At 36.3% G+C, this 16300-nt stretch overlaps 3 protein-coding genes across 6 annotated transcripts; all 3 read right to left on the reverse strand.

The window, feature by feature from the left end:
- Window positions 1–1638: 1638 nt before the first annotated feature.
- On the reverse strand, window positions 1639–8576 carry LOC108984044. 4 transcript variants are annotated; one of them, XM_035693963.1, is made up of 2 exons: window positions 7210–8576; window positions 1639–2116 (listed from the first exon to the last, which is right to left on the reverse strand). In XM_035693963.1, the coding sequence occupies exon 1, from the start codon at window positions 8197–8199 to the stop codon at window positions 7252–7254; it is 948 nt and encodes a 315-aa protein (XP_035549856.1). In that variant the 5' UTR covers window positions 8200–8576; the 3' UTR covers window positions 1639–2116; window positions 7210–7251. The 4 variants fall into 4 exon arrangements, with proteins under 4 accessions (XP_035549856.1, XP_018811417.1, XP_018811418.1 ...); XM_018955872.2 differs by lacking the exon at window positions 1639–2116 and adding an exon at window positions 6126–6220; XM_018955873.2 differs by lacking the exon at window positions 1639–2116 and adding an exon at window positions 6727–6797.
- On the reverse strand, window positions 4302–5507 carry LOC108984046. Its single transcript, XM_035693975.1, has one exon. It carries the CDS (start codon window positions 5493–5495, stop codon window positions 4617–4619), a length of 879 nt encoding a protein of 292 aa, XP_035549868.1. The 5' UTR covers window positions 5496–5507; the 3' UTR covers window positions 4302–4616.
- A 2181-nt stretch (window positions 8577–10757) lies between the features above and the next one.
- LOC108984043 (cytochrome c1-2, heme protein, mitochondrial) lies at window positions 10758–15990 on the reverse strand. Its single transcript, XM_018955870.2, has 8 exons — window positions 15812–15990; window positions 13718–13805; window positions 13057–13271; window positions 12480–12759; window positions 12329–12400; window positions 11497–11613; window positions 11309–11374; window positions 10758–11223 (listed from the first exon to the last, which is right to left on the reverse strand). The coding sequence occupies exons 2-8, from the start codon at window positions 13772–13774 to the stop codon at window positions 11107–11109; spliced, it is 924 nt and encodes a 307-aa protein (XP_018811415.1). The 5' UTR covers window positions 13775–13805; window positions 15812–15990; the 3' UTR covers window positions 10758–11106.
- Window positions 15991–16300: the final 310 nt, after the last annotated feature.

Consider the following 16300-nt stretch of genomic DNA (forward strand, 5'->3'; position numbering starts at 1 on the left):
AAATAGATCCATTTTCTTTGTCAAATATCCATAAAATGACATGCGAGAATCAACACATAGGTGTAGATATGTTGTTGGAAAATCAAACGTAGGTTTTTGAAAACTGATAAAGGCTAACTGGGCCAGAGCCCGCAAAAAACTGATCCAGCCTAACTGGGGCCATAGCCCATGGTCCAGCTTGCCCCAGGAATAATGCGGATGGATATCTGATCGATGTTGTGGGTAATTGGGTTTTTTTTTTTTTTGTGTGTGTGTTGCGCGTGCGTCACTTAATAGGCCGAAATGAGAGAAATAATCATTCACAATTCATTGTGGTAACTTGGGCCTCGATCGGTATTGTTTGGAACTCTTGGCTGTATTTTGATGCAATTGTACAATGTTGATGCGTACTTCCATAACAAGGAATAGAAAATAAGTATAGAGAAAATAAAGAATTATGGACACACAGATTTATATAGTTTGACGTGTCACCTATGTCCATTGGTGTTTGGGGATGGGAATCCACTATAATTTATTTGTTTATAGTTATTCATGATCTCACATATTTCATTGTATAAAGAAAAATGAAAATCTATTTGTTGGAGAAGAAAATATCTTTCGAGCTCTCCTTGCTGGGATTGAAGAAGAAGAAGTAGAAGTCAAGAGAGTTAAATCATATGGACATCTCTTTTTTATATAATGCCCATTGGTAATTGCGGGTCTGACCCCTCTCATGCCTCTTGACTCTCCCTGACTCCTGACTCCTTACATCTGCATGCTCCATGTCCATTCTTATATCCTACACTTTTACATCTGCATGCTCCGTGTCCATTCTTGGGCTTGGTGTTTTTATCCCTCCACACACACACACACACGGTTAATTAAAGTGGTCAACATATATACAACAATGCATCATGAATTCGATCTACAAAATCATCAACTATAAGCAACTTTTTGTTTTGCATGAAAACTGATGTCCATTTACATAGTTATTTATGAGGCCCTGCAGCTTAGATAAAGAAGGAATCAAGACAAATGCAACACCATTAATAAATGGTTCAATTTCTTTCTGTTTCGGTCCTTCTACGGTTCGGCGGTTTTATTCTCTTGGACAAATCCGACTCAAACTTTATTGATGATCGTTTTGAATGCATAGCTTGCATGCAGATCACTTTTGAGAAAATGATATGATCAATCGATGATCGGGGTGGTTTTATGCTTAATTGGTATAAGTAGTACGTCTCCTTCATAAAATAGTACGAGGAATCCTTTTAAAATTGGTTTTTTTTTTTTTTTTTAACAACAAAAATGAGGAAATATTAATATTTTGAGAAATACTTTAATCATAAAAAAAATTACACAGAAGTAATCTCACAAACTGCCTTAGCTTGATGTAATTCATCAAATTATAAAATTACTTATACTGTAAAATAAATTTAAAAGATTAAATAAAATCACATCAATTTATGAGATTTTTTTATACAATTATTTTATGAATGTAACAATACTCTAATATTTTTCCAGCACTTCAATGATTTTATCATGTCAACCCTGTTTTAAATGAACGGTTTCGAGAACCAACTCTTATTTGAAAAAAAAAAAAAAAAATCCAGCATACTAATCGATAAAAAAAGCTACGTCATTTAAATGCAAATAAATCTCCAAAATATATATAATAAGAACGATTGAAGTAAGAAAATTTCCTTCATAAATTAAATGTGCTTTAGATAAGCAGATGCCAAACATGTAGCTAGCTAGCTGCATATATATTGTCAACATTCTTGTCACCAAAGTATATATATATTAAGGTCCACTCTCCGATCATGTTGTTCCTTCCCTCTTGCATGGTAGACGACATGATATGCAATCTCAGACAAACTTTAGCATCATCTGACGATGATCACTTGCATCGGCGAGTAAAATTTATTTAGGTTTTCACCCACCCATGCACGAGTACTCCGGCTTCACCTTCGTCCCCGTCCGTCCGTCCGTCTCAATCATAGTGCTTGCAATATTAGAAAACCATAGTCTTGATCTGATTCTAATTACAAAATGTACACTTTCTACAATATTAGTCTCTCACACGTCAATCTTCAACTTTAGGAGTCCCCGCGTAATTAAAAAGAAAACCTTGTTACTGAATCCAAGTCGTTAGCAACAACAAAAATAAAATAGCTAGTTAGGAACTTAAAATCATGCATATATTAACAATATTAATATCGCAACAAATTAAATAACATTTTACACAGAGAGAGAGAGAGAGAGAGAGAGATCTATTAATAATAAGATATATATGGTAATTAAAGCCCTAATGAGGTGGGTTTATTAATTTAATGCCGATAAAAAAAAAATAGAAGATCTTTTAATTTATAAGTATATATTATAGATCTATTAGTCAATCGACAAGCTGGGGGCCGACATTGAAATTAACGGTCACGACACTTTGATCCTAGGCTTGTCCACATTCACGTTACATTGTTTAATTAATTTGGTGGTCCAAATTACCTCTATTATTTTAAAGCGGATCACACCTAATTACTTATAATCATATAAACATGACAACACCTATTTTAAATGCAGTTGTATAAATAAATTCATGAATATAACTTATCTCATAAAAATGATATTATTCATTCTATATAAACATGTTCAAGACCTTGCTCACAGTCAATGTGAGATTATTCATCAATAACATAGACTTGTAGTCTTCAATTAGTTAGAATTTGAACTAGATCCTGATCAATTAATTCTAGATTGAAGATTAACGTGTATATATATGTGACAGGAAAATATATAGCACTAAGTACACATCCATTAATGTTTTTCACTTATATATAAACATTTTTAGGCCAATATTTAAAATATTATCATGTGTCTTTCACTTTTAAGCAAATAATATGAATCATTTGGCTCAGTAATTCCCCCAAATATATATATTTAATAAACGATATGAATAAATAAGAATTAAGAATGAGAGTAATGCATGCAGAGAATGGGTGATGTCTTATCAATCTTTCTCTTTGTTCCTAATTTTTATTTTTTTCATCATGTACTGATTAACGTTTGACATTCCAAATTCTGAAGAATGTACCTACCCGCATGCATTAACATGATAAGCCAATCCCAATTAATATAAGGCCTTTTTGTTTTTAGATTCCCTGTGGTCTAAGAATATATAGTAATATACGTAGAAAAATTAAAATTCGATTTATAAAGTAATAACAGTGCTACTATCTATTTATTCTATGAAAATATATATCAATAATGTTTTGGGCACACGTGATCTTGACATTCGTCCACTTTAATTTTGACCCTTTGCTCATCACTTCATGATGATGTTGACATTCCAAGCTCCAAAGAATCTGTCTTTCTTTAACACTTGCCTACCTATGACTTACTGTATATACAAGGCTGCCGACAAGCAAAGAGTGGTCTGGCGGGAGATCAGAGCCAGATCCAGATCCAGATCAGAGAAATATCGGCCGTCAATTACAGTTGAAATTTGCAGTTGTATTAGGTCAATGCTTTTGCTGTTTTATACACTGACCCAATGGAAATGCAAATCACATGTGCACTCACTTATGCTAGCTCTAGAAGCAGCACTAATCAAAGTTACACTATTCAGAGCCTGTTAGCTAGCTAGGATTATTATAAAGTTCGGTTCCATTTCCACCTAATAAACACCAAACCTTATATATACATATATACATATATATGTATATATACATATGAAAAAATCTATACAACCTCCTACTATTCACATAATCTTCACACATCACAAATTTTTTAATTTTTATTATTTTTTTCTTTTACCAAATATGTAATATATGAATAATAAATTGAATTAATTTTAAAAGAATAAATTCTAAAAAAAATATATTAAAAAAATATAGTGTTTAGAGGTTGAGGAGCCTTTTATATAATATATTATATACACACGCGAATAATTAAGCGGAGGCACGATGCCATATATACAGGCAACAAGCCAATTTGACCAACTGGATTTTCTATATCCTACATGGGAATTAGAGCAGAAGGTCAGGGAAATGTAGTTCGTTAGAAATATCGTACATGCAAATATGCAATAGCAGCTGTAATTCTCTTGTTTCGTGTTTTTTTTTTTTTGGTTTTTGCTTAAGATGGGAGGTAAGATGACATAATTTTAAATAAAATATAATTTTTAATATTATTATTATTTTAAAATATAAAAAATTAAATTATTTATTATATTTTATGTAAAAATTTAAAAAATTATAACAGTAAAATGAGATGAAATAAAAATTAAAAATAAAAATAAATAAAAATAAGAAAAAGAAAGGCACTCCTATCAATGCAGGGGGAGGAACCAGGCGACACCCACCACAAAATGCTATCTCCTGTGTGAGTTCTGTCATGCTTATCAATCACTTCTTTTCCCATTGTTCAGTCAATCCTTAAAGGCATTTCAGTGCGTTCATATTAATATAGAATTGAGTTATATATGACAAGCATTCTTCAGAGCTTATCCATTTCGTTCTCACTCACGTCTTCCTGTATATATTGCTAATACATATCGATATTACGTACGAGACCTAAAGATACAGTTTTTTGGTTGAAAATTACCTGAGTTCTTTTAAATCTTTGCCCTTGGATCCCAATCAACGGCCCAAACTAAGGGCAGCTTCAACGTCAAGCCTCCATGCAAATCCTCCACCGTCCATCTTCCACGCATCACAAGGCAGTATTTGCGAGAAGTTATCCTTCCCCCGCCTGTATTGCAGCTTTACTTGGCACGTAAAGGCCGTGTACAAGTACGGCAGCTTCTCTTCCGCCACTAACCACACCGTTATTATTTCCGGTGACAGGCCGTCATTACGGTAGCTCATCATATTCTTGAAAGCCCCATTCACCCAGAAAACCCTATTCGATTCGTCCGACACGAACCCGGGACACGTGTCCTCTTCCAGATTTCTCATCCGCTCCACGTCCGTACTCCCCAGCATTCGCACATCCATGCATGTGTCGGTCACGCTCTCCACCGTCACCCACGACTCCATTACACCCCTCATCTGTCGCATCACCACCGTCCTACCCAGGTCATTACGGACAGCCTTGTTGAAGTTCAAACACATGGGTGGGACCCCAATTCCCTGACCGTTCTTGATGGTTTCCGTACAATCAGAACTGCACCCAGATCCACTCTCCGGAGATTCATTCCGTTCACTATTCTCTGGCAAAAGTTGCAGAGTCACCACCTTCTTGTTCAACCCATCTTTATATTCTTTCATTTCTCCCTCGGTTGTGCTTTTTTTTGGCCTTGTCCCACGATTCTTCCGAACCCTAACATACTTTCTCTTTGTCCTTCCTTTTTTCATAAACACGTCCTTGTTATCAGTCGCTGAACCACCTGAACCAGAGCCTCCGGTAGCCGGTTTCGGAGCAATCGGCCGGAATCTGAGCATTATCCGATTCATTACAACCTTGTCCTGCACACCAACCGCGTACCTTTTCATGCACCGCCCTTCTCCTCCCTCCATATCCGTTACTAAATCGACAGCACTGTATGTCTCTCTGTTTTTATGTATCTCTCCATCACTCCAACTGCCTCTGTTTGAGCTCAGGCGATAATCAAAGCAGCAGTTCACAGTAACCTAGCGTGACAAAACACGTGTCCAGGCTACCCATAAACAGTGACGCGATCTGATTGGTTAGATTTAGGGTGGGCCCCGTGGAAAAGTAGCGTATCCGGCGTAATTGAGCGACGCTGTCTGGCCCCACAAGGGAACCAATGAGAGAAGAGGAGGTGTCCAGCACTGCCGAAAGGATAGGTAGACGTGGGCTCTGCCTAGGGTTTAGAGTAATGTTTGCCTGTTTGGTCATGTGGGTGAGAACCTTGGGGAGGTTCGAGAAAGCGCACACGTGGTTGTCTGTTATTAGCTCCAAACAACGAAGTTCGGTTCTAACAGTTGGTCGCCTAACTGATACACTCTCTATAAAGAGCGTGGGAATCACGCTGTTACATAGGCGGAGAGATGGAAAATGATCTGTCTAAGAGATGGAAACAGAGCAGCAGTGGGTGTGGGATAGGCGTCGTTTTCGGTCATTGATAGCTTTCTAGGACGAGGACGCGTGGAGGGTTCGATGCCGGTGAGGATCTGGTGATAGATTTGTTGACGTCATCGGGTTTCAAACCAGGGCTTGATTGGATAGGCCTCCGTCTCTCAAGTAGTGCCACGTGTAAGTATTACTGTGAGTAACATATCTAACAATTTTGTACCAAGAAAGGAAACTTTGAAATTAGTTTCGATCATTAAAATTTAAATAGATATAATATTTCGTATCCATCTAATATATTTTTACTTTTCTTACCGTAAAAGGGTCTATATATAGGCTATATGGGTGGCTAATAGTAATATTTCTAGACTCTACCAACAGTCAACACTCGGATATTTATTATTTTTTATCGGATTATCTCGTGTCAAATAAGACACTGACATTTTTTAAATTTACTACTTTTTGTGAAATGTATGTCGTCTTTATGTATACTTTTACAGCAAACCTACTGCTGTCACTTTTTTTTTATTTTTTTAATTCTATTACATACAGTATTTTTATATATTTTTTATACATGATGTGATTGATACAAAAATTATTTTATATTAATAAAAATAACACAACTAATTACATTAATAAAATGTAAAAAAAAAAATACATATAAAGTTTTTGTTTTTTTTTTACAGTACAAAGTTAAAACGTCAAGACTCAAAGTCAAAACAGTTTGGTGGTGCTTGCTGTTCCTCACGTGATCCTTTCAGACCACTTCAACTCATATAAGAATACTACTACAGAGCAAACAATCATACATTAATTAGAGCCAAAAATATAAAACTTTCACCAAAAGCTAGCTAAAGATGAGTTACTGGCTGTGTATGATGATGAGATGAATCTTGGACATTATAAAATCATTTTTTCTAGTTTATTATCAAAATGTGGCCCAATGGGAATTTCACAGAACCCCTACGTGGCAGTGTTTCAACCTTAATGCTTTCTTAATTATCTTGACGTGGTTTTTATGGCAATTATATTAATATATATATATATATATATATATATATATAGTTTTCCCAGCTTGCATCCCCAAGAATAAAAACAGCTAAAGCCCATGATGTTTGCATTGTCCTGTTCATTTATATAAATATTTCTAAAACTTTTTATCACTTTAATATTCAATATCATAGAACTATTGCTTACCTGAGAGCTGATCGCTTTGATGTTTGAAATTTTCTTCGCATCCTAAAGCCCCAGACTTAGCGCTGCCTTGACGTCCAACCTCCATGCAAACCCTCCGAACTCCATCCTCCACACATCACAGGGCATCACCTTTGAACATTTCTGGTTCCGCCACGTATGCTGTAGCCTCACGTGACCCGTAAACCCCGGGTGTAAATAGGGAAACTCAAACTTCTCCTTCGCAACCAACCTCACTGTACACTCCGGTACCTGCCCGTTACCCTCCTCACTCACCATCCTCTTATACGCCTCATTTACCCACCGTACCCTGTCGAGGCCGTCTGATATAAACCCCGGACACGTGTCCCTTTCGAGATTCTTAATTATTTCTCCGTCCGTACACCCTAACCATCGTACATCCATGCACGTGTCTGTCACGCTAGCTACTGTCACCCAGGACTCCACCACCCTCATCGGCGCCGTAACCACTGTCCGATCTGACTCGGCATCGGGATTCACGCTAGCAAACACCCATTTTTTGTCCTTCAGCCCCATTCGGGGGTCCCCATCCTCATTATCGTCGGCTGCAAGTTTCCCAGCGGTAGGATCAACCTTAGACCCGGTGTCTCCGGTGTCTAGATCTTTCTTTTCAGCTCCCTCAGGCAACAGTTGCAGTGTCACCTTAGACCCGGTGCCTCCGGTGTCTAGATCTTTCTCAGGCAGCAGTTGCAGTGTCAGAATCTTCTTGTTCAACCCGTCTTTGCTCTCTTCCACAGGAACCATCTTCTTTTTCTTGTATCCATTATTATCCGTGCGAAGTCTGACGTACTTTCTCTTCTTCCTTGATTTCGCAACAAAAGTGTTGTTTTTGTTCTCCGGCAGAGAATTGGAGCCGCTGGTGGCCGGTTTCGGTGCAATCGGACGGAATCTGAGCATCATCCGGTTGAATATCGTCTTATCTTGCCGTTGACAACCGATACTTTTCACGTTCCAGCGATCAGCATCGTCCATCACCCTCCTCTATCTAGTTTCCTCACTCCCTGGTCCCGCTCTCTGTCTCTCTCTTTCTCGGAGATGGAAAAGATAATGATGACGGCAGTACGGTGGCTGGGTTAGGAAACACCACGTGTCTATGGCAACACTGAAACAGTTTCAGCACCTGATTGGGTGGGTTGTAGTTGCGGTGGGTCCCACAAGAACGTGGCGTATCTGTGAGGACTAATATTGGCCTCTGATTGGTCCCACGTTTCTAGCCAATGGGAAAGGGGAGAGTGTCCGGCACTTTTGGAAAAGTGAGTACACGTGGGGCTTGCCTTTGGTTGCAGCATAATTTCCTTTCCGGTTCAAGTGGAAACACTTTAGGAAAAGCTTACAGAATGTTGACACGTGTCTAATATAATTAGGCTGGAACAGTAAATTACCTTTAAACTGCTCCTTGACAATTCCCGCACTTGACCTTCCATGCGTGACGTTTACGCCTGATATTTTTGCTCAACAGGCTGATGTTATTGGCGCCTGTGTAAAACGTGCGATGTGCGTGTGTGGGTTCCGTTTGCACCAAAATTATTCTTTACAAAGTTAGAGAATTAAATAATAATTACTACTGAACCTAATAATATTATCCACTATACTCTTATATTATTTTAATTATATTAAATAATATGTAAAATATTTATTATTAATAAATAATAAATAAATATGTAATAAATTACTATTATATATTAATAAATGTACCCATTATATATATTATGATATATACAATTTTTATATTCTAATACGATATTTTGATAGAGAAAATATCTCAATTTTATTATTTTAAACTAGGTATTAAAGTAAAGCAATTTTATTATTTATTTATTTTCAAATTAGATAAAATATATACAATATAGAAATTTTGTAATGATTTTTTCTCCTCATTCTCATTATACAACACATTTTTTAAGAAAAAAATAAAAAATAAGTGTGATATATAGATTATGAGTATAATTTTTTTTGTAATATTTAATATTATTCTTGTGAGATTTTAAATTTTTATTATACATAAATCGATATATCAACACACCGATTATCGTGTTTTCTATTTTATATCAATCAATTTTAAACATAACATCAGCGGTGTATTAATATTTAAATAATATGAAATTAGATAGAATAAAAAAATATTTCCATCAAGTAAAATATATTTATCAATTATTTTAACATAACAATTAGATCGGAATTCACATTCTCACACTATTTTTGTTTTTTTAATTTAATAAATGGGTTGTCTCTCATAATTGTCTTATTTATTTATTTGTGGGTCCTGGCTGAGCTTCTGTCTCTCCTATTTTGTGTCGTTTGGCCAGTGGGGTCCAGCTGATGGTTTTACTAAACTTTAGTTTCTAAGTTTGTAAAACCTTTTCGACCTTTTTTTTCAAGAATAAAATCCACATCACAAGAACAATGAGTGGAATACGGCTCTAAGTCTGAACTCGACCCCCTTTTCTTTTTTTTCGTTCCTTAATATATTGTAAGATTTTTATTGTCGGGCACACCCGTCCATCTAGACGGACGGAAAGCCACGGCACCGCTCAACGGAGATGCCTATGTACCTTTTCTGTGAGGAAGAAGGCCCAACATGCGGTTTTCCTGGCTTCTATCAACCGGCAGAGTTGGGCTTTCTGTTTCCATGGATCCAGCTTCTGGCCTTAACTTACTTCACAGCCTAAAAAATCTGGACCGAGTACTCTTTGGTCATGTTTGGTGGTTAAATTCTATCTGAATTCAATTCAATATTAAGTTAAATCTAATATCTAAATATTAAATTCTTAAACTATTAAATTTATTTTAACTTAAGATTTTTTTACACGTGAGACTCACAATTTTTTTCAATTTTGCATAAATATTTTTAAACTCATCTTAACATTCAAATAAATTTAAAACTTATCTTAAGTGAGCTCCACAAAACTCACTCTACCATCCCAACTTACTATTATTCATAAAAAATTTAACTCACTTCAATATCCAGACGCAGCCTTGACAAATAAATATCTCATTTAATACGATATAATTTGCTTTTTAAGAAAATCTTAAAATTATAAATCAAAGTCTTATCACGTGAACCAACGATGCGGAGAAATGTTTCCCACCAAATATAATTTTTCTACATGAAATAAGATTTTTGGCTACAATTATTCGGATATTTGGACTGAAATCTAGATAAAATTTACAAAATGTACGACATCAAGCTACTGACACTGCTCGATATGAGAACTTGGATGAAGATCATCTTGATAAACAGTCAAAAGCCAAAACTTTCTGCAATCTGAGCATGCAATTGTTTTGCATTCGAAAGGAGAATCACTCATAAAATGAACAAGATATGATTTATACAAGCTCCAAATAGACAAATCTCATACAAGTCTTTATAAAAGAATAAACTCTACCTAAAAAAAAATATAAAAAAAAACTATTATTTATTAGTGAAACACACTTTTTTATGAATGGCTTGTATATTACTTATTTATTTGAGACTTATGTCTAGCATTACTCAATAAACTAAGTGATACTGCACGATATGAGAACTTGGAGAAACAAAACTTGAATAGGGCATTATCACCTGTTGATTCTCATTTCTTCAATGTCACAGATTGCAATTGTAAATCGCCAATAAAATGAACATTTTGACACTATTTAAGACCAATTAACCCTGACAAATTTGGAACTGATACCACAAGAAATAAGCAAAGTGGATCGGGCGTATGGTGCAGCTTATTTTTATCTCAAACTCAATAAAGAACGACCTTCATGTCTCACTCCATTTATAATTTACCAATTGGAGCAAATTTGACATGGCAAGAAAAACTAGATCTGATGTAATAATTATTGTCGATTCTAGTACCCCAGAAGCACAAGTAGAAACCAAAAGCCAGATGGAAGCTAATTGACAACGTCGAGAACCAGCTTGCGAGACTTGAGAACTGACCACTTCAAGCGACGGTAATATGCAGCTTGAAGTAATGCCAGTGATAGTACGAATATCCATTTGAATCCCATCTGTGCATTACACAATGTCACAATAAAAAAAAGTTAGGTTTTCAGTACTTCCATATGATGGAAACAAGACTCACACTTGACGTACCAGTTTCCTCTCTTCCATCTCGGGTTCTGCAGCCCATGACAAGAATGTCACAACATCTTTCCCCATCTGCACCACAGCATCACAAAAATGTTTTTAACTTTATTCTCAAAAGAACATGTGATAACATGCAACTTGCAGCAAGCAGCTTCTTATTGCTCCCAGGGGGATATTTTAAGAGGTAAACCAACCTGAGCTTCTGTTGCAGGTGTACCATCTTCATACTCTACCGCACCATCATTAAGCATTTTAGGCATTGCAATTGCTCCGCCAGGAAAATAAGGATTATAATGCAACCCCTCCCGAATCTACAATATCAATTAAGAATAGCTATGCAGTGAGGAAGCATCGCACTGCAATACTTCAAATGGAACATTTGGAAACATCAATGGGAAGTTACATAGCATCTGGTTTACACAACTAAAATCCATGACATATGACTCTACCAATAATATGCATATCACCTTTGGGCTTGATGCAGATCATACAATCGTACACAGATGAAAACTGAAACAATTTCCTAGTTCCCTACTTTTGCACCCATAACAAAAGACAGCATGACAAAGTAGTTTACATCCAAGGAAAATTGGTTGTTCAGGGACAAGGTACATCTTGCACAAAATGAAAGGTACATCTGCACAAGATATGAAAGGTACTACTAGACCACAAAAATGGATTCAATCAATGATATGAAAAGCAAATTGTAGACCATTGATGTTCCAACTGTGGCCGGCCATGTGTGCGTGACTGCACATGCAGAAATATTGAAATTTTAGCACCCATATCCAGGCAGAATGGCAGATTTTAGTTTATTTTTCTTATTCGTACTACATAAATATATAATAGTGCTTGTTATGTTAACGTGGGAGAATTAGAAATGTTGGATCTCTCCCCTCTTCTCCAAAAAAAATACCCTACAAAGGTGGTGTGCCCAATTCACGACTTTCTTTGAAACCTGATTTATTTGTTCCTTTTGGTTTATTACTATATATATAAGGCGAGAGATGATAGGTAAGGATTTACCGAGACACCAGCAGGGGGATCACGATAACCAGTCAAAAGGGCAAATGCATAGTTCTGACCATCATGACGAGCCTGAAAGGACCAACAGTAAGAGACTTCTGGGACATATAATATAGATTCTGAACAAGTCTTAAGCAAAAGAAGGAATTACTTTGGTGATAAGACTTAGATCTGGAGGATAGGCCCCTCCATTAGCAAACCTAGCAGCTTGTTCATTTGAATAAGGCTGAGGAAAACGGTCACTGAGTTTACCAGGGCGTGTAAACATCTCACCCTCATCATTAGGCCCATCAACCACTTCAATCTCCGCTGCCATAGCCTTTGTCTCCTCTTCCGTGTATGCAACACCCACCAAATCACGGTATGATATAAGTGACATAGAATGACAAGATGCACAGACCTGTTGGTAAACCTGATGACCACGACGAATCCTGCTCAGGCAAAATTGACATTAAAACATCATTCCAGGAAAGTGCGTCAGATTAGTACAATGAACAGCATTATGAAATTCCCCACACCAAAAATTCTTTTGATAAGCATCCCACACCAAAAATAACAAGTTTAAAAAGATTTTCCCCGGTAACTATGAGCATATCCTATTTTGGTTGCCTTGCTTGTCAACACTATCAGCAATTATCTCATTACAAACTCAAGAGCAGTATTGCTAGAGTCCAAAAGCCAAGAAAAAAATAAAAAATAAATAAATCAGTGGTTCAATCAGAGCTCACGAAGCATGATCATATGAACTGAGGATGCCCTTGTGAGGCCAGGGATAGTGAGGAGGTGGCAATCCATGTTCAGCCTCATCAGCAGATGTTATCGTTCCAAAACTTAAAAGCCCTGAAACACCGGCTCCAAGGAGTGCAAGTGCCCTTAGGGAATTCATGCCAGTATACCCAACATCATCTTTCCTTGTGATGAGAGATGACAAAAAAGGAGAGGTCTGCAAGTTACAGCAACAATTTAGCAAATACAATGATGAATTGGTTTCTTGCGGGCAAAGTAAGATTTTATAAGCTGGTCACTTTAAGAGATTTGAAGGACGTAAAAATAATGCCAATTGACCAACGACAGGCACAAAAAAGACCCAAGGCATTCTCGAAAGAAAAAAAAAAATGATGTCAGATAATTTATTGATGATCAAAAAGGCACCATCCAAGTCAAGAAGTATACATTAGATACAACTTCCAAGAAAAAGTAGAAAGGTCAAGAAAATTCTGGATACTATGGAACCGAACATGGATTCACATAAAACCAATAACTTCTGCCCTTTTTATCAACATCAATTTGGGACATCTAGGCTGGAACTGCAGAAGCCAAGATCAATTTAATCTGAGGAGAGTTGATATGACAGGAGGTGTGGGGCTGCCGGGATAGAGGGAATCTTACTGTTGACTGAGATTCAAGTTTCCTTCTCAGTAGCTGGTGGATTACTCGTCCAGCCATTTCAGTCAATGTTTCTTTCAATTTATTCAACCTACCAAAAGGAAAAAAGACCAAAGAGTTATTATTGCAAAGAACTTAAAAATAAGCATAATCTTCAGTTATGAATTAAGTTACAAAACATCAAAAACCCTAAACCAAGTAACTAAGCATGCATGCGCAGCAGAGAAGAGAGAGAGAGAGAGAGAGAGTGAGAGATAATTCCTACTTTGCTTTCAAAACTATCTAAAGTGCTATTATTCGTATGCAACAGGTGTGTTGTTTGTGTTTACAACACTAATATCAGCGAAAACTGATAACGATGATTTAAACAGTTAATCGTTAATGAAGATCAAGGCATCAGATGATGAAAGTGGCTCTAAGCATGACAATCCCTCCCTCCCTCACATTCTATTTCGGGGGGGACAGGGAGGGAGATGTTTATCAAAGAGGATTAATACGAAATGATACTCATAACTGTTCAGTGCACAAAGAAAGTACATTACATTGTAGGTACTTCATGCTCTGATCAAATTTATTGTTAATTTTTTTTTTTTCTTCATCTTTTCCTAGTACAAAAGACATCATTCTCCCCGAAGTGAACAATCATCATCTCTCAATTATTCACTTATAAACCTCCCAATCATTGAATGATTTCAAGGGGAGGATTAGATCATTTTTTTTTATAAGAAAAAATAGAGAAGAATGAATCAATAAATAAAACATTTGGATGAACGTACTAGGGAAAATCCTAACTATGGATCATTTGAGAAAAAAAATGCTTAATGGTGATGGATTGGTGTAGTACATGCAAGAAATGGTGATGCTTAAAAAGATGCTTAATGCTTAGAGTAGGGAAACTATCTACAATCTGTTGCTTTGTTCTGATGTAGCTAGGACTTTATGTGTCTCATTCTTCCATCTCTCTGTGTTTGATTGGGTGATTCCCCGACGAGTGGTGGAGATGCTGACTGCTTGGGGAGGTAAACCAGGTAGTAAATTGCATGCCGAGGTATGGAGGATGGCTCCTTTGTTCTTAATGTGTGAGTATATGAAGAAAATAAATGCGCCCAATTTTGAAGACAGAGAATTTTGCACAAGTTAAATACCCCAATGTTCAGATCTACGAATGATTGGAAAACGGCCCATAACAACACTGAATTCTTATACTTTCTAGATTTTCAGAACTAATTTTTTTGTCTCTTTTCTTGGCTAGGTGTTCTGCACTGTAAGCATTCTGTGTATTTGGATTGTACCCTAATGCTCTTAATCTTTTTTAGATAAAATTCTGGTATCTGTACTTATAAAAAATGAAACAAATAAAGCATCTATGGAACCAGAGATCAGCAATTAATACATGAACTATGTGACAAACATTGTGAGTATATAATGCATGAGAACTGGATGAAAGGCCACTCATGCAGCTTCCTTCAATCTGAACTCAAATGTGGGAAGATGTATCAAAAGTAACCAAAACTACTATTCTCCAAGTTGACTCCAAAACAAAATCACCGAATTAATCAACACAGTCAAACTCATACTTAAGGTCCCCCATTAGCATACAGAACACATGTAGAACACCTCAATACTCAAAGATACAATTCTACCATTTCTCAATTTCTTCCAAAAAAAATGTTTTTGGTGGAAACATGAATTAATCTCCGCCATGCTACATTTGTTTTTTGACAAGTTACATTTGTTTTTTTTTTAAGCATGAATAAAGACCTCTACACAACTAAATAATTTAGTGTTCATTTCTCGAACAAAAGAATAAAAGAAAAAGGACTAAAAGACACAGACAAGGAAAGAGATAAAGATGCAGAAACCGCTAAATCAAATGTCTTATACGGTCTAAACTAATATTTTAAAAAATAACACAAGACCTTCTCGCATCTGATTTTCTTCCCCCCAAAAAAAAAAATCCAGAGTCTGTTTTATACATATCCATATGTACAGGAAACAAGGCCTATACTTTAGAGTAGTGCACAGACAGATCGAAGACGAGGACTTGAGGCTAAACTGATGAGGAGAGGAATGAAACATGGATAGAGAGGAACTTACGGGATGATGAAGGCGATGGAACCGGCAGGGTTGGTTGGTGGTCAAAGACGCAGCTCGGAGATCCAACGAAGAAGAAGAAGAACTGCTGCGACTGGCGAGGATAAATTGGAGACAAACGCTACCGATCACTTCTACTTTGTTCTTCCACGACCACGAATACGGGGTCCTAAGCCTTTGGGCTTCGACCGAGGCCCATCTCATTATGGAGTTTTATTTCGTATTTTCTTAAAGAAAAAAAAAAAACGATAATCGTATATTGTTAATAATACATATTAGAGTTTTTTATTTTATAAAAGTTAAGATGTGGCAATGTTAGTAATTTATCATATTTAATTAGCTATATTATCTATTTATTATTTTTCTTATATTTTTATATTGGTGTGAGTAATCAATCTAAATTATTTAATTAGTATTTAGTATGATTTTTAGAACCTATAGTATAATTATTTAAAGCGAATTAAAAAATTACTTTCAACTCCTGCGTTCATA

This window comes from Juglans regia, chromosome 1 (genome assembly GCF_001411555.2).
Source record: "Juglans regia cultivar Chandler chromosome 1, Walnut 2.0, whole genome shotgun sequence".
NCBI lineage: Eukaryota > Viridiplantae > Streptophyta > Magnoliopsida > Fagales > Juglandaceae > Juglans > Juglans regia.